Consider the following 17,084-nt stretch of genomic DNA (forward strand, 5'->3'; position numbering starts at 1 on the left):
CGGATTCGTGTGCGGATCCACAGCGGATTTGGCCCTGCGGATCTGCAGCAGGTTTCCAAGGGATGTACAGTACCATGTTATCCTATGCAAAACAAAAACAGTTGTACACATGCTGGGGAAAATTCCACGCAGAAACGCAGCGGTTTATTTTCCGCAGCATGTCAATTCTTTGTGCGGAATCCACTGCGTTTTTACATCTATTCCATTATAGGAATCTGCAGGTGTAAAAACGCAGGGGAAATCCACACAAAATCCGCTAGAAATCGGCAGGAAATCCGCAGGTAAAACGCAGGCATTTTGACCTGCGGATTCTGCAGATTCCGTGCGGAAAAATCCGCGCACGAATCCGCAACGTGTGCACATACCCTATTTAAGGACTGAATATCTAACTTCAACGTGGTGAGTGCTGCATTTTTTCTGCTTTGACAATAAAATTATGATGATTGTGTTAAACTTTAATGTAAACTTGTCCTCATGATCATTTTTAAGGGGTTGTCCAATGAAGACAAGTTATCCCTTATCCCAAAGGAGTGTTAGGCTGTGTGCACACGATGCAGATTTGCAGCGGATCCGCAGCGGATTTTACCGTGCAGAAACGTTGCATATCCGCATTGTGATGTACAGTAGCCTTAAAATCAATGAAAAAAAAAAACGCTGTGCAGACGCTGCGGATTTTTCCATGCGGTTTTCCTGCGTTACAAAATCTGCAGCATGTTACTTCTTTTGTGCGGTTTTCCATCTCCCCTGTCACCAAATCTGCAGGGGGAAAACCGCAGTGGAAAACCGCACAAAAACCGCAAGAAAACCGCATGAAAAATGGAAGAAATACGCAGGAAAAATGCAGGTCATTTGACCTGCGGATTTCTTCCATTCTGCGCGGAAAAATCCGCAGGGCCAAAAAGTCCATCTGCACTCAGCCTAACACCTCTATGACCTGCATCAATCGGTAGATTAGGGAACATTTATCCCGTATTACAAAATAGAGCCGCCGGTCCATTCATTCCCTAAGGGGCTGCCAGAAAGAGTAGATTGCAACACTCAGCAGAACTATAAGGAATTAAGGAGTGGTGGTTGAGCATGTGTGCAGCAGCTCCAATCTAATGGAGATAAAAGTTCCTTGTTCTACAGATCGTGTGGGTTCCAACGGTCAGACCCCCACAAATCAGCAAGTTGTCACATAGTGTGTGGATAACCTTATTAGTGACCTTGTTCCTGCCTTTTAAGGCCCTTTCACATTTAGCGATGCACCAGCGATCCTGACCACAATACGACCTGGTCAGGATCGCTGGTGCATCGCTAAATGACCGCTAGTGAGCTGCCAAACAGGCAGATCTCAGCAGCGATGTAGCAGCGATACAGCGGACGATACTTACCTTTCAGATGTGGCATCCTGACGTCCTCCCACCCGCGTCCATACATCGCTCGTCGGCGCCAGCAGGAAGCCCAGCAGGAAGCGCCCGACGAGAAATGGAGCTGCGCGATCTCACGCGATCAGCGATGGACAGCGGGGGAGCCAGTCGGAGGTAAGTATCAGACATAGCGATGTCGCTATAACGTCACAAAATCGGTGACGTTATAGTGATATTGCTAGCGATATCGCTATGTGTAAAACCCCCTTTAGGCATTATAGCCTCAGTGTAAATAGCCACATGGAAATGCACAGGTTCTTCCCAATATCATAAAAACTGCCATACAATCCATATATGACCATGGCGTGGTAATTCACCTTTAGGCCAGGGTCACATGAGCATATATTCTTTCCTCTGAGAGAATCGGATTGATTATGTTAATGACACTGCACTAAAACTCTGATCCGAGTTTGATCACACTGTCAGCATAATGTGATCCGATTTTCTCAGATGAGAGAACAGTAGCACACTGCGAGGAGAAGATGGAAAATAATATTTCTCCATTGTGTGGGTCCACAGAAATTGGACTGTGCTCGGATGTCATCCAAGTGCGGTCTGATGTTTTCCACACACCCATATACTTGAATGGGTGTCTTCCCATTTCGGAGTGAAACCCAAGATGCTGAGATTTTTTTTTTCACAGACAGATTCGGTCTGTGAAGAAAATCGTTAATCCTCAGTGACCCATTAAATAATATTGGTCAGAGTGTTATCCAATGAAAAGAATTGACCAATAAAAATGATGGTGTAAGAGACGGTCAGGATGGTGGTTGCAGCCGAGGACACCAGGGCTCTGGTGTCCTGGCCTCCTCCCACAGGAAAACTTTCAACTTCTACCGGCATACCTGTTTTGGAGTGCTGGTCCACGGGCAGGGATTCCACTGCGGTGCGACCCAGCTCCTATACACTTGGTTTCAGTGCTTAGGGTTGAAATAACGGACACAGATTACAGTTCAGACATTAACTCAACGATTTTACTGTTCTCTTCAATGGTCCCGGACACATCAGTAACATTACAGTCCACACAGCATTCCTCCTGCACTTTCCCTTTCTTACTTTCTGTATCTTCACATGCATTATGGGGTAGTAGCGCCCTTGGCGGTACCGCAGCATCACTCCTGTAGGACCTCAAGACATAGGGGATCCCTTTCATCTGCTTCTCCCTGGACTTGCAAGCTTCAGCCCTATTTAAGATCTGCCACATGGTGAATATTCTGTACCCTGCACGACTTTTGGACCACATATTCCTTTCCGCTCCTGCTGCTGCCATAAACTGCAATTTCCCCTGGTGCTCCGGTCTTATACAACACCCGTCTGACTGTTCCCGTGCTTTTCTTCTTTTCAACAACGTTGCATAGCTGCTATGCCCGTGCTCGACCTTCTGCCTTATTCCTATAACCTACACTTCCTTAACCCATAGCAGCTCCTCCTATAGTTAACCCCTATGTGAACTTCCTATCAGCTATACCTAACAAGGCCCACTAGTATAGCCGCATCTAGTGGCCCACAACAGAACTACGCTTACCCATAACTATAAACTCTTTACTAATAGTATCCTCCTCTATTGAACTCGAAGGATGCACTGGCTTACTCTAAACTTATAAAACAATATGCAAAACATAATACAATACAATCTATACAGCATGGTAACACATATATAATGTGGCAGTACCAATGAGAATGGTGGTAATGCACAATAGTGTAGCAGTACCAGAGCATAATTATATCTATACAACATTTACAATATATTTATGTTAGAAGTCCTTAAAGGGGAGGTGGCATTAAAGGGATATTCTACTTCAATCCCCTACATTCCCCCTTTTCCTAAAATTTGGTCGTCTCGACCAAACTACAATATTTACACTGTACATAGAAAAACATCCTAAAGAATTTACAATGACGCACAGCAATCCAATTTTTCTGAAGATGCAACCCGGCTTACAGTCCTCCGGGGTAAGTCCATTAATATATACATTATATATGACATACACAAGATAAGGCCCATTTTCAAAGCCGTCAGTCTCTCTGAGGTAAGTCAAATATAGAGTCACTGCACACGTGGATTTTTGCAAAAGTGGAAAATCTTTATTTCTATTGGACGGTGAAGAAGCGACAGCTTTTTTTGATGTTTCGGCCTCACAACGGCCTTTATCATATAGTCGCTGAAAAAATAAAATATACACTCACTGGCCACTTTATTAGGTACACCATGCTAGTAACGGGTTGGACCCCCTTTTGCCTTCAGAACTGCCTCAATTCTTCGTGGCAGAGATTCAACAAGGTGCTGGAAGCATTCCTCAGAGATTTTGGACCATATTGACATGATGGCATCACACAGTTGGCGCAGATTTGTCGGCTGCACATCCCTGATGCGAATCTCCCGTTCCACCACATCCCAAAGATGCTCTATTGGATTGAGATCTGGTGACTGAGGAGGCCATTTGAGTACAGTGAACTCATTGTCATGTTCAAGAAACCAATCTGAGATGAATCAAGCTTTATGACATGGCGCATTATCCTGCTGAAAGTAGCCATCAGATGCCTGTTCTTAGCTGAGAGGAGTGGTACCCAGTGTGGTCTTCTGCTGCTGTAGCCCATCTGCCTCAAAGTTCGACGCACTGTGCGTTCAGAGATGCTCTTCTGCCTACCTTGGTTGTAACGGGTGGCAATTTGAGTCACTGTTGCCTTTCTATCAGCTCGAACCAGTCTGCCCATTCTCCTCTGACCTCTGGCATCAACAAGGCATTTCCGGCCACAGAACTGCCGCTCACTGGATTTTTTTTCTTTTTCGGACCATTCTCTGTAAACCCTAGAGATGGTTGTGCGTGAAAATCCCAGTAGATCAGCAGTTTCTGAAATTCTCAGACCAGCCCTTCTGGCACCAACAATCATGCCACGTTCAAAGGCACTCAAATCACCTTTCTTCCCCATACTGATGCTCGGTTTGAACTGCAGGAGATTGTCTTGACCATGTCTACATGCCTAAATGCACTGAGTTGCCGCCATGTGATTGGCTGATTAGAAATTAAGTCTTAACACACAGTTGAACAGGTGTACCTAATAAAGTGGCCAGTGAGTGTATACAATAAAAATTACAAACAAGTATATACAATAAAAAATAACATGTAGGATAGATCAGAGAATAAGTATCTCGTTGAGGAGCATCTTTATGTTATATGCCAAACGATCATTAGGGAGTATAGAGACATTTTTTTAAAGCTCCCCCTTTCCTTAAGGAGAGCAGGCTTTCCCATCAGCAGGGAAAACACAAATTTTCATACGGCCCATGGTTCAGGCCGTCCAGTCTCTGCTTTTTCCAGCAGAAGTGACACAATAGGTGCAACAAAAAAAAGAGTCCATAGGCTCCAATATTGACAAAGACCGGTCTTTCTTTTTGAAGGGCAACAGTGCCCACAGTCCCAGCAGCTCCAATAGGGAAGCAACAGGCATGGCATATGAAGAGCTGCAAACTTCAACAACACCGCGCATCGCTCCTTCAAATGTCATCTCTGCGGCCGCAGACAATGTAAATGGCGTCTCTGCAGAACCGTCAGATTCCCGGGAGGCGGCTGATGGTCGGATCTGTACTGACTCTGGGGAGTGGCTCAAGTCACCTTTGGGTTTTCTTGGTTCCCATGTCCTGGTACGGGCTGAAGATGATTCCGCAGACTCGGACTTTGGGATCCATCTGGGCAGGGCAGCGGCAGTACCGCAAAACTAAGGCGTGGATGGGAGCGGACGTTCTCCCGCCTGATCGACACAAAAAAAGTCAGCAGATTTGTCAATAATGGCTTCAGTTGTGGTCTCCTGTACCCGTTGATCGAGTGACACATCCCGGGGACCGCTTTCAGTGATAGACGGGAGAGATTGCTGATCTGTCACAGTGATCTGTGATGTGACAGATCAGCGATCTGTCACAGGATAGTGATGTCCCCCTTGGGACAACCTAATAAAGTTAAAAAAAAAGCATAAAAATAATTTTAAAAAAATCGCTAAATAAATTAGAAAAAAAAAAAATATTCCCCAATAAATTCATTTTTTGGAAAGAAAAAAAGAAAAAAACATAGAAGTACACATATTTGGTATCGCCGCGTCCGTAACGACTTGCCCTATAAAACTGTCCAATTAGTTAACCCCTTTAGCGAACCACTTAAAAAATAAAAATAAAAAACGAAGCAAAAAATAATGATTTATTATCATACCGCCGAACAAAAAGTGCAATAACGCGCGATCAAAAAGACGCATATAAATATCTATGGTACCGCTGAAAACATCATCTTGTCCCGCAAAAGACGAGCCACCATACAGCACCATCAGTGAAAAAATAAAAAAGTTATAGCTCGCAGAATAAAGCGAAAAATAAAAAAAATAATTATTTATAAATGAGGTATTGCTGTAACCGTACTGACCCGAAGAATAAAAGCGCTTTATCAATTTTACCGCACGCGGAATGGTGTAAATGCACCCCCCAAAAGAAATTCATGAAACGCTGGTTTTTGTTCATTCTGTGCCCCAAAAATCAGAATAAAAAGCGATCAAAAAAGTCACCTGCCCGAAAATGGTACCAATAAAAACGTCAACTCGTCCCGCAAAAAATAAGACCTCACATGACTCAGTAAGTCAAAATATGGAAAAATTATAGCTCTCAAAATGTGGTGCAAAAACTATTTTTACAATAAAAAGCATCTTTAAGCCTATGACAGCTGCCAAACATAAAAACCTGCTATAAATAGTAAATCAAACCCCTCGTTGTCACCCCCTTAGTTATGGAAAAATAATAAAATTAAAAGAAAATGTATTTCCATTTTCCGATTAGGGTTAGGGTTAGGGCTAGGACTAGGGTTAGGGCTAGGGCTATGGCTAGGGTTAGGGCTAGGGTTAGGGCTAGGGTTAGGGCTGAGATTAGGGTTAGGGGTGTGTTGGGGTTAGGGTTGGAGTTAGAATTGGGGGGTTTCCACTGTTTGGGCACATCAGGTGCTCTCCAAATGCAACATGGTGTCGGATCTTAATTCCAGCCAATTCTGCGTTGAAAAAGTCAAATGGTGCTCCTTCCCTTCCAAACTCTGTCATGCGCCCAAACAGTGTTTTACCCCCACATATAGGGTATCAGGCTACTCAGGACAAATTGCAAAACAACTTTTGGGGTCCAATTTCTCCTGTTACCCTTGGGAAAATAAAAAATTGGGGGCAAAAATATCATTTTTGTGGAAGAAAATGATTTTTTTATTTTCACGCCCGGGCATTATAAACTTCTGTGAATCGCTTGGGGGTTCAAAGTGCTCACCACACATCTAGATAAGTTCTGTGGGGGGGTCTAGTTTCCAAAATGGGGTCACTTGTGGGGAGTTTCAATAGTTTAGGTACATCAGGGGCTCTCCAAACGCACATGACACCCACAGACCATTCCATCAAAGTCTGCATTCCAAAATGTCACTACTTCCCTTCCGAGCCCCGACATGTGCCCATACAGTAGTTTTCTCCCACATATGAGGTATCAGCATACTCAGGACAAATTGGACAACAACTTTTGGGGTCCAATTTCTCCTGGTACCCTTGGGAAAATAAAAAAATTGGGGACTAAAAGATCATGTTTGTGGAAAAAATATGATTTTTTTATTTTCACGCCCAGGCATTATAAACTTCTGTGAAGCACTGGGGAGCTCAAAGTTCTCACCACACATCTAGATAAGTTCCTTGGGGGGTCTAGTTTCCAAAATGGTGTCATTTGTGGGGGGGTTTCCACTGTTTTGGTACATCAGGGGCTTTCCAAAAGTGACATGGTGTCCGATCTCAATTCCAGCCCAAAACGTCAAATGGCGCTGCTTCCCTTCCGAGCTCTGCCATGCGCCCAAATAGTGGTTTACCCCCACATGTGGGGTATCAGCGTACTCAGGACAAATTGCACAATAATTGTGAGGGTCCTGTTACCCTTGGAAAAATAAGAATTGAGGGTGAAAAGATCATTTTTGTGGAAAAAATATGATTTTTTAATTGTATGGCTGTATGTTATAATCTTCTGTGAAGCCCTTGGGGGTTCAAAGTTCTCACCACACATCTAGATAAGTTCCTTGGGAGGTCTAGTTTACGAAATGGTGTCATTTGTGGGGGGGTTTCCACTGTTTAGGCACATCAGGGGCTCTCCAAACGCGACATGGTGTCCGATCTGAATTCCAGCCAATTTTGCATTGAAAAAGTCAAACGGCGCTCCTTCCCTTCTGAGCTCTGCCATGCGCCGAAACAGTGGTTCCCCCCACATATCAGGTATCAGGTACTCAGGACAAATTGCACAATAACTTTTGCAGTCCAATTTCTCCTGTTACCCTTGGTAAAATAATAAAAATTGAACCTGAAGTATTTTTTTTGTGAAAAAAAGTTAAATGTTCTTTTTTTTTAAAATATTCAAAAAATTCCTGTGCCGCACCTAAAGGGTTAATAAACTTTTTGAATGTGGTTTTGAGCACCTTAAGGGGTGCAGTTTTTAGAATGGTGTCACTTTTGGGTATTTTCTGTCATATAGACCCCGCAAAGTAGCTTCAAATGTGATGTGGTCCGTAAAAATAAAATGGTGTTGCAAAAATGAGAAATCGCTGGTCAATTTTTAACCCTTATAACTTCCTAACAAAAAAAAATTTTGGTTCCAAAATTGTGCTGATGTAAAGTAAACATGTGGGAAATGTTACTTATCAAGTTTTTGTGTGCTGTATCTCTGTGATTTAAGGGCATAAAAATTCAAAATTGGAAAATTGCAAAATTTTCAAAATTTTCGCCAAATTTCCGTTTTTTTCACAAATAAACTCAAGTTAGTTATTACCTCATAAAGGGACAGTAGTCAGAATTGTAAAAATTGGCCCGGTCATGAACGTGCAAACCACCCTTGGGGCATAAGGAGTTAAAGGTGATGTGGCATTAATGGGATATTCTACTCCAATCCCCTACAATGGTGTGAAAGATGCTGCACTATACAGCAGACAGTTTATCTTGGAAAATCAGCTACTCATACAGCTCCAAATCAGAGGTTTGGGGATCCATTTAGTGGCTACTATTGCACTGACTAGCTCAGAACTATTAGGGAATGTCAGATTATTTTCAGGTACCAGCAGAAAATATAGAGTTCTTCACATCAAATGTATCATACTTTTTATTTCAATTTAGCACGAAGAGTGTGGAAAAACTACCTCCCGGCAATAAATGGCATTGTTTATGTCATTGACTGTGCTGATCATGAACGGTTAGAGGAATCTAAGGCCGAACTTGATGTAAGTAGAGCATTTTAAAATTTGATTTTCCAACAATGTTCAGTAAGCATATAGTAGTTATGATTACATAAATCACAAAGCAAGTATATTTAGCGATCTCCCATTCACACAGTGCAGCAAAGTACTGCTTTTTTTTCCTACCCCAGCATGTGCTAGTCCTGTAGATTTAGTGGTGATTTTTTTTTTCCTTTAGCATATGCAGATGCATCTTATAGATATTACGGTATATGTATTTTTCCTAAAGTATCTTATTTGGTTTTTGTCTATTCTTGTAAATCATCTTTTTTGTTACTATGATTTTACCAGAAAAAAAGACCACATTACATAGAAGTGGATATCAACTCCTAATCTAATATATAAAGCTCAAAGTGTGTATGTATGTATGTATGTGTGTATGTATGTGTGTATGTATGTGTGTATGTCCGGGATAGGCATCCGCACCGTCGCAGCTACAGCCACAAAATTTGGCACAGTCACACGTCTGGACCTGGAGAGCGTCCTAAGCTATGTTGTGAGGCGAAATGTTAACCCCGCGCGTTCCAATTCACCAAACAATTTTGCCCCTATCTACATAATGGGGAAAAAGTGTGTGTGTATCAAGCCCCGCCCCTCATTATGATGTCATAATGGTTGCCATGGCGACGCTGATGTCATCATAGGTTGCAAGCCCCGCCGCTCATTATGATGTCATAATGGTTGACTATGGGATGGAGGATGTGTGATGGGTATATAGGCACTGGACTATGGGATGGAGGATATGTATGATGGGTATATGGGCACGGGACTATGGGACGGAGGATGTGTGATGGGTATATGGGCACTGGACTAAGGGATGGTGGATATGTATGATGAGTATATGGGCACGGGACTATGGGATGGAGGATATGTATGATTGGTATATGGGCATGGGACTATGAGATGAAGGATGTGTGATGGGTATATGGGCACTTGACTATGGGATGGAGGATAATTATAATTTGCTATAACTAACCACAGTTAGTTACTATGTCCGGGCAGCGCCGGGCTCTTCAGCTAGTGTAAACATAAACCTATAATTAATGGAAACTTTTCCAAAACTATTTCTAAAATGTAATCATCTTTATTATTTGATAATAAACATGATTAATAAAGCTCTAAAAAGAGAGGAAGAAATGATGCAGGAAGGAAAAAAGAAAATCCTATTGTACGCCTAATCGGCCTGTAAATAAACCATCATAAAGTACAATTACATAAATAGTTCAAAATATTTTACAAAGTACAAAGTGTGAAAAATTTATATAATTCAATATAGTTCCTCTATTTGAAAGAAAATCCAAGTGGAAGTCTATGAAAGGTTCTAAAAGGAAACCAAACCTGATATAATATGATACAGATACACAGTAAAATTGCACTAAAACAAGTCTCCAAAACATAAAATGCAAGCAACATATATACTAATAAACATAACGATGTTAATTTCAAGGCTATAGTTAAATAATGAATAAGTAATAATGACGATGTCATTGCAAAAATAGAAGAAAATCGGTTAGGTAAATTTACCAGAATAAATGGAATACAATATGGACCTCCAAGATCACGCATTTTGTGTTAGTTTCTTCAAAATAATTTTAGTCACTATTCCTTATCCATTATTTAATTATCACCTTTCACTGGATAGGCTTCCACCTGGATTTAAAGTATCCAGGAAGTCCTCTGTTCATTGTGTTCGGACGCAGCAGACATGTCATATGCCATGACTTCATTTGCGTTATTGACAATAACCACATCCTCTGTTTTCATTGGTGGACTCATAATGTAATTAGGCAACCGTCCCTCACCATGACATGCCCCCGGAAGAAATGAGGCAAAAAATGGGGGGTGAGGGGACACACTAACTAATACGTATTGGGCCATGTCTGCTATTTCACCAGATAAGGGTAGTTTCACATTTGCGTTTAAGGCCGCAGCGACGGCCTGCGCACAGCCGCCGCTAAGCCCCGCCCCGCCTCCTCCGGTAGCTCCGCCTACGGGCGCATGACGCTGCATGCGTCCTGCGTCCCCTATCTTTAGCACTGGGGGCGCAGGCCATGCGCAGGTATGTGTTTGGCGGCGCATGCGTCCTTTTGACGCTGCGCCGACTAGCACCAAATGCATCCTGTTGCAATTTGGTGCGGTCGGCGCAGCGTCAAAAGGACGCATGCGCCACCAAACGCATACCTGCGCACGGCCTGCGTCCCCAGTGCTAAAGATAGGGGACGCAGGACGCATGCAGCGTCATGCGCCCGAAGGCGGAGCTACCGGAGGAGGCACGGCAGGGGATGGGGCTTAGCAGCGGCCGTGCGCAGGCCGTCGCTGCGGCCTTAAACGCAAATGTGAAACTACCCTAACTTATGGTTTCTTATATTGGCTTATTTATATAAAAAAAAAGGGGGGGTCACAATTTTACGCACTTTACCTCTTTCTGGCTGAGTGCTATCTACAGATAAACCTTTAGTTACCAAGCTCATCTTCTATGCGCATTCTATATACTCACTGTGGGCGCAAAATTCTACATCTGGGCAAGAAAACTAAAAATTATATCTACAGAATAGGAGGAATATAAATAAGCAACAGCACATGTGAAAAAGACTTGGGTATACTAATAGATCACAGACTGCACATGAGTCAACAGTGTGATGCAGCAGCAAAAAAAGTCAAACAGTTCTAGGATGTATTAAGAGAAGCATAGAGCTTAGGTCTCATGAAGTAATTACCGTATTTTTCGGACTATAAGACGCACCGGACCATAAGACGCACCCCTATTTTCAGAAGGAAAATAGGGGAAAAAATAATAATGTGTCAAATGGGGGTCCGTCTTACAGTCCGAATTCAGCTTACCTGGGAAGGGAATCAGCACAGGTGGAGAAGTAGTCACAGGGGTCATTCAGTGGCCCAGGCTCGTGCGGTGGCGGCGGCTCTGTGCTGGGGCAGCAGCGCTGGGACTGGGGAGGGTGGGCTGTGCAGGGGCAGCTGTGCTGGGGCAGGGGCAGCTGTGCTGGGGCAGCTGTGGCAGGGGCAGCTGTGCTGGGGCAGGTGGGCAGGGGCAGCTGTGCTGGGGCAGGGGCAGCTATGCTGGGGCAGGGGCAGCTGTGGCAGGGGCAGCTGTGCTGGGGCAGGGGCAGCTGTGCTGGGGCAGGTGGACAGGGGCAGCTGTGCTGGGGCAGGGGCAGCTGTGGCAGGGGCAGCTGTGGCAGGGGCAGGGGCAGCTGAGGCAGGGGCATCTGTGCTGGGGCAGGGGCAGCTGTGCTGGGGCAGGTGGGCAGGGGCAGCTGTGGCAGGGGCAGCTATGCTGGGGCAGGGGCAGCTGTGGCAGGGGCAGCTGTGGCAGGGACAGGTGGGCTCTGCGGTGGTGGCAGCGGGCTGTGCTCCGGTGCAGGGGCGGCGGCTCCGCCGGCGTTTCTTCGCAGCCCGGAGGCCCCCGCACACCCCTTGCTGGGCGCCGCCATGTTGCGGTGGCCTCCGGGAGCATGGACCCCGGCAAGATGGCCGCCGGTCCGGGGACGGCGCATGCGCAGCTTCAGATCTCGTGCCGAGATCTCGGGGGACGAGATTCAAATCTCGGCAACGAGATCTCGTCCCCCGAGATCTCGGCGCGAGATCTGAAGCTGCGCATGCGCCGTCCCCGGACCGGCGGCCATCTTGCCGGCGTCCATGCTCCCGGAGGCCACTGCAACATGGCGGCGCCCAGCAAGGGGTGTGCGGGGGCCTCCGGGCTGCGAAGAAATGCCGGCGGAGCCGCCGCCCCTGCACCGGAGCACAGCCCACTGCCACCACCGCACCGCAGAGCGCCGCCCGCTGCCACCACCGCACCGCAGAGCCTCGCCCGCTGCCACCAGCGCACCAGGTACCGTGCATTGCGACCATAAAACGCACCCCCCACTTTCCCCAAAAATTTTTGGAGAAAAAAGTGTGTCTTATGGTCCGAAAAATACGGTATCTGCCTCTACTCCTCCTATGGTCAGGCCTCGTCTGGATTACTGTGTCCAGTACTGGCCACATTTTAAAAAAGACATTGAAAAACTGGAGCAAGTTCAGAGAAGAGCAATCTGCAAAGGATGTCCTACGAGGAACGCTTAAAGCATCTTGGAATGTTTAGCTGTCTACAAATATCTGAAAGGATGTCACAGTGTAGAGGGATCATCCTTATTCTCATTTGCACTTGGAAACACGATAATCATTGGAATGAAACTGAAACGGAAAAGATACAGATTAGATATTAGAAAAAACTTTTTCACAGTGCTGTTGATCAATGAATTAAGCAGGCTGACACGAGAGTTGGTCTATCATTCTATGATCTCTTTTTGGACATCCACATGGCATGCTATATCATAGCAATAGCCAGATAGGGGTAGCCATTGTGCTTGATTTTTTTGTACACAAGATCTCTTCCTTCTAAAGTAAATCTTTGGTTCCTGAAAGTCACTTCATTCTATGTATAATTTTAGATGTATACTTTGTCCCTCATTAGAGACATTCTATTTAATTTGATTTTATGTTTTTAAATATATCTAATAAAGGATTTTGTATTTTTTAATATCATCACTGATCTCTTCATTTTTTTGGGTAGAAACTATAACCAGAAAAAGTTATTGTATAATAAACATGTGTAATTACAACAATCCTCTGGAACAATTTCAAGGGTGCCAACTCTTTCAAATTTTGAGATTTATAGATTTCACAGATAATGTTCCTCCAGGGTGAGCTGCCTTTCATTAAAACATCTTTAGTAGCCAGCCCGGCTCCGGGTCCAGATAGAGATATTGGGGTTTGTATAGATCCCATATTTATAAAACATACATTTTAAACTTCAGAAAAATGCAAATTTTCACATAACTGTGACACCTGCCTATAAGCCCCAAATCAATATAAGGGCCAGATTGATAACACCAGCCATGTCACGTTTACTATCTATAGAAAGGCAAAATCCTGATAAAAATATGAAGGTGTTATCAAGCTTCTGCGGTGATCAGGAGGGAAGATATTGTCAATGTTGGGAATTTCATAAAATCCTGAAGTGCTGAAAACATCCCACAACCTGGCCCAAGAGAGGTCAGCAATGACGAGTGTGTAGGTGTAACTCAGGTGCTGATAAAAGGTCAAGGTGAATTATGATCTGTGTTCAATGCTAAGAAAGATACATACCAGTGTAGGCTTGATCCCATTAACCAGACGTTTTAAATTGGATTGCTTCCATCCGCTTGCTGAGACATCTCTGTGACCAGTGTAGAAAGTTCTCTGCTAATCCATTTTATTTTATGTAACTGTATATGTTGTATTGTTTTGTCCCCTTTGTAAAATATTTTATATATTTTTATAAACACTGCCTATCGTTCTGGAATAAATATAAAATTTAATAGTTCTGTTCCTCTTGTTCTGTAAACTGCACCCCGATGCCATACGCTACAACAACCAGGCATCCAGTCAGCCTGTATAAAAACAACTCGTGGTGGCAACGAGTAGTTCTTGGGTTATTGTGGCGCAAGCAATGACTACACATACAAATTTTCTGTGCATGGAAATTGTAGATGTATATACCCTTTGCTCACTGTTAGTTTCCCAAAAACTGGCCTTAGTGGAAACAGTCACAGCCTCCTCTGTTAATCATCAGTCAATTGTGTAAATGTCCGGATGATATGGGGCAGCAGAGGTCTGTCCGTGACAAAAAGATAGCAGCATGAGTGGTTTCAGGGCTGCCACAAGGAATTTCGGGTCCCCATACTGGCAAAATGTTCAGGGCCCCCTTGAGACTCCGCCCAGGCTCCACCATAGTCCTGTCTCCACCCCTTGAACTGTCCACAGTCCCACCGCTCTCTTGGAAAGCTCCATTTCTCACCAATCACACATTAACAGTTCCCATCACCAGATCACACATATAGCCAGCAGCTCTTGTTTTGGCCAAAAGATTTTTTTAATCTGCCACCACAACAAGGTAGACTCCTCTGGTCAGGCCCTACTCTACTCTAACCTATTAAACATTTGTTAAAATATCCAATACAATTTAGGTATATTTTTATTTTTGTCCAATTTTTAAAATGACCAATAATATCACATCGAAAGGGACAAATACCACAGCACCATGTCCAGATCACATATTACCACGATATGGTGACCAATAATACCACGTATAAGGAACAAATACCACCACACATGACCCGACCACATACTACCACCAAATAGTGACTGAATACTAGAATGCTGATCATTAATAAAAAAAACACAATACTATCACCATAAGTGCCAGTATACACAAGAGATCTGTACTTAGTATGCAGTGTCTGTGTACAGATAATACAGTGATCACCAGTGACATTATACACAGGAGCTCTGTATATAGTGTCAATGTAAAGGTAATACAGTGATCATTAGTGACATTATACACAGGAGCTCTGTATATAGTGTCAGTGTACAGGTAACACACTAACTCACCAGTGATATCTCTAGATAAAATCGTTTATCTTCGTTTTTCATCTTTCATCCATCACATACCGACATCACTTCTTCCAGCCAGGGCTCGTCTCAGCAGGAAATAACACAGTTATCTAGAGCACAGCTTGCAGAACACATTACTTAGTTTTTTTACCAACTTCTACACTACACCAGATGAAGAAAGAAAGGCGACATAGTGTCGCTCTGCATAGTAACAGGACCGCTCCCCCATTTAAAACAGTATCCTAAAAAAATAAAAAATAAAACATCACTACAGTAATAATATCCCTTACTTATCTCCTTAATTAGCCCCCATCCTGGCCCCGTGTATCTCATTCCTGACTCCAGCCATATGGTCTCCCATCCTGTCCTCATGAGTATCCATTCTGCCCCCATATAATCACTCCATCCTGCCCCATCTGTCCCATGATTCTGCCCCATCTGTCCCAAGATCCTGACCCATCTGTCCCAAGATCCTTCCCCATCTGTCTCCATCATCTCCTTCCTGCCCCATCTGTCCACATCCTGCATCATCTGACTCCACATCCTGCCCCATTTGACTCCACATTCTGCCCCATCTGTCTCTACATCCTGCCCCATCCGTCTTTACATCCTGCCCCATCTGTCTCTCCATCCTGTCCCATCTGTCTCCACATCCTGCCCCATGATCCTGCTCCATCTGTCTCCACATCCTGCCCCTTGATCCTGCCCCATCTGTCTCCACATCCTGCCCCTTGATCCTGCCCTATCTGTCTCCACATCCTGCCCTGTTGTGATCTCATTTTCTCGTTCACCTTTGATGTCCGATGAACTCCCTCTGCTGGTGAAAGGAGGTGGCGAAACTGATTTGGATGGGAGAAACCTGTCACCTGAACAGGTGGATTGCGATTGGACATCCGGAATCTCTGAGTGGATATAAGGCAGCCGACGCCCTGTAGGGTTGCTGGTGATTTCTCTGCTCTGAGCTCTGGCCTCCAGTTCAGTTCCTGTCTTCTAAAGCTAAGTTTTGCTCTGTTATTGTTCCATGAGATTTTGTCTGATTTGCTTAGTTTTGTGTTCTGCCAGCCCCGTCTGGGGCTCTGCTGAATTTCCATTTTTGTCCCTGATTGGTTAAATCTCATTTGCTCTGTCTTCAGAATATATCGGAGTGCTGATATAGGGATTTTGAAGTCTAGTGACTTCAGGGCCGTTTTTCCTATCAGACGTGTTGGGACATTTTTGGTAGGGTTTTTGCGGATTGCAGCCAGTATCTTTTCTGTCCTTTCCTATCTAGTTAGTTGGGCCCCATCGTTTGCTCTGCCTGTCTTTCTGTCTGTGTTTGTGTTTTCATCTGTTTTCACTGACAATACATGTTGGGGGCTGTCTATTGCTTTGGGGTCTGCTCTGGGGCAGTTTAGATTTCCCTTTTCTTTCTTTAGGCTTATTTAGTTCTCCGGCTGTGAAGAGGCATCTAGGACCACCATAGGAACACTCCATGGCTACTGTTAGTTGTTGCGAATAGGATCAGGGGTCTGCAATCCGCTAGCTACCAACCTCTCTGGTTTTCTGGACTTAGCTTGCATTTTTGTTTTTTCCTCCTCCGGTGACTCATTCATAACACTGCCCCTTGATCCTGCCACATCTATCTCCACGTTCTGCCCCATCTATCTCCACATCCTGCCCCATCTATCTCCACATTCTGCCCCATCTGCCTCCACATTTTGCCCCATCTGTCTCCACATGCTGCCCCTTCTGTCTCCACATGCTGCCCCATCTGTCTCCACATGCTGCCCCATCTGTCTAAACACACGCTTCCCAGTTTGTCTCCACAACTTTGCCGATCTGACTCCATATCCTGCCCCATGTGACTCCACATCCTGCCCCATCTGACTCCTGCCCCGGACCTGCGGACCCCTTCTGTACTGCTGCACACGGGGCACCATACAGCAGTAAGGGCAGTAATGCCCTAATGACGGCCCTGAGTGGTTTAGTTACA

General features: G+C 44.5%; 1 protein-coding gene across 2 annotated transcripts in view; it reads left to right on the forward strand.

Annotated features, from left to right (window-relative positions):
• SAR1B (secretion associated Ras related GTPase 1B) overlaps positions 1-17,084 on the forward strand; it is a 192,188-nt gene that overhangs the window by 131,008 nt on the left and 44,096 nt on the right. For both annotated transcript variants that reach the window (XM_073573754.1, XM_073573755.1), the window contains one exon: positions 8,562-8,665. In XM_073573754.1, the coding sequence (XP_073429855.1) occupies positions 8,562-8,665 (104 nt within the window). The remainder of the gene's footprint in view (positions 1-8,561; positions 8,666-17,084) is intronic.

Source organism: Dendrobates tinctorius, unplaced genomic scaffold, assembly GCF_039654945.1.
Source record: "Dendrobates tinctorius isolate UK_male_01 unplaced genomic scaffold, ASM3965494v1 ptg000036l, whole genome shotgun sequence".
NCBI lineage: Eukaryota > Metazoa > Chordata > Amphibia > Anura > Dendrobatidae > Dendrobates > Dendrobates tinctorius.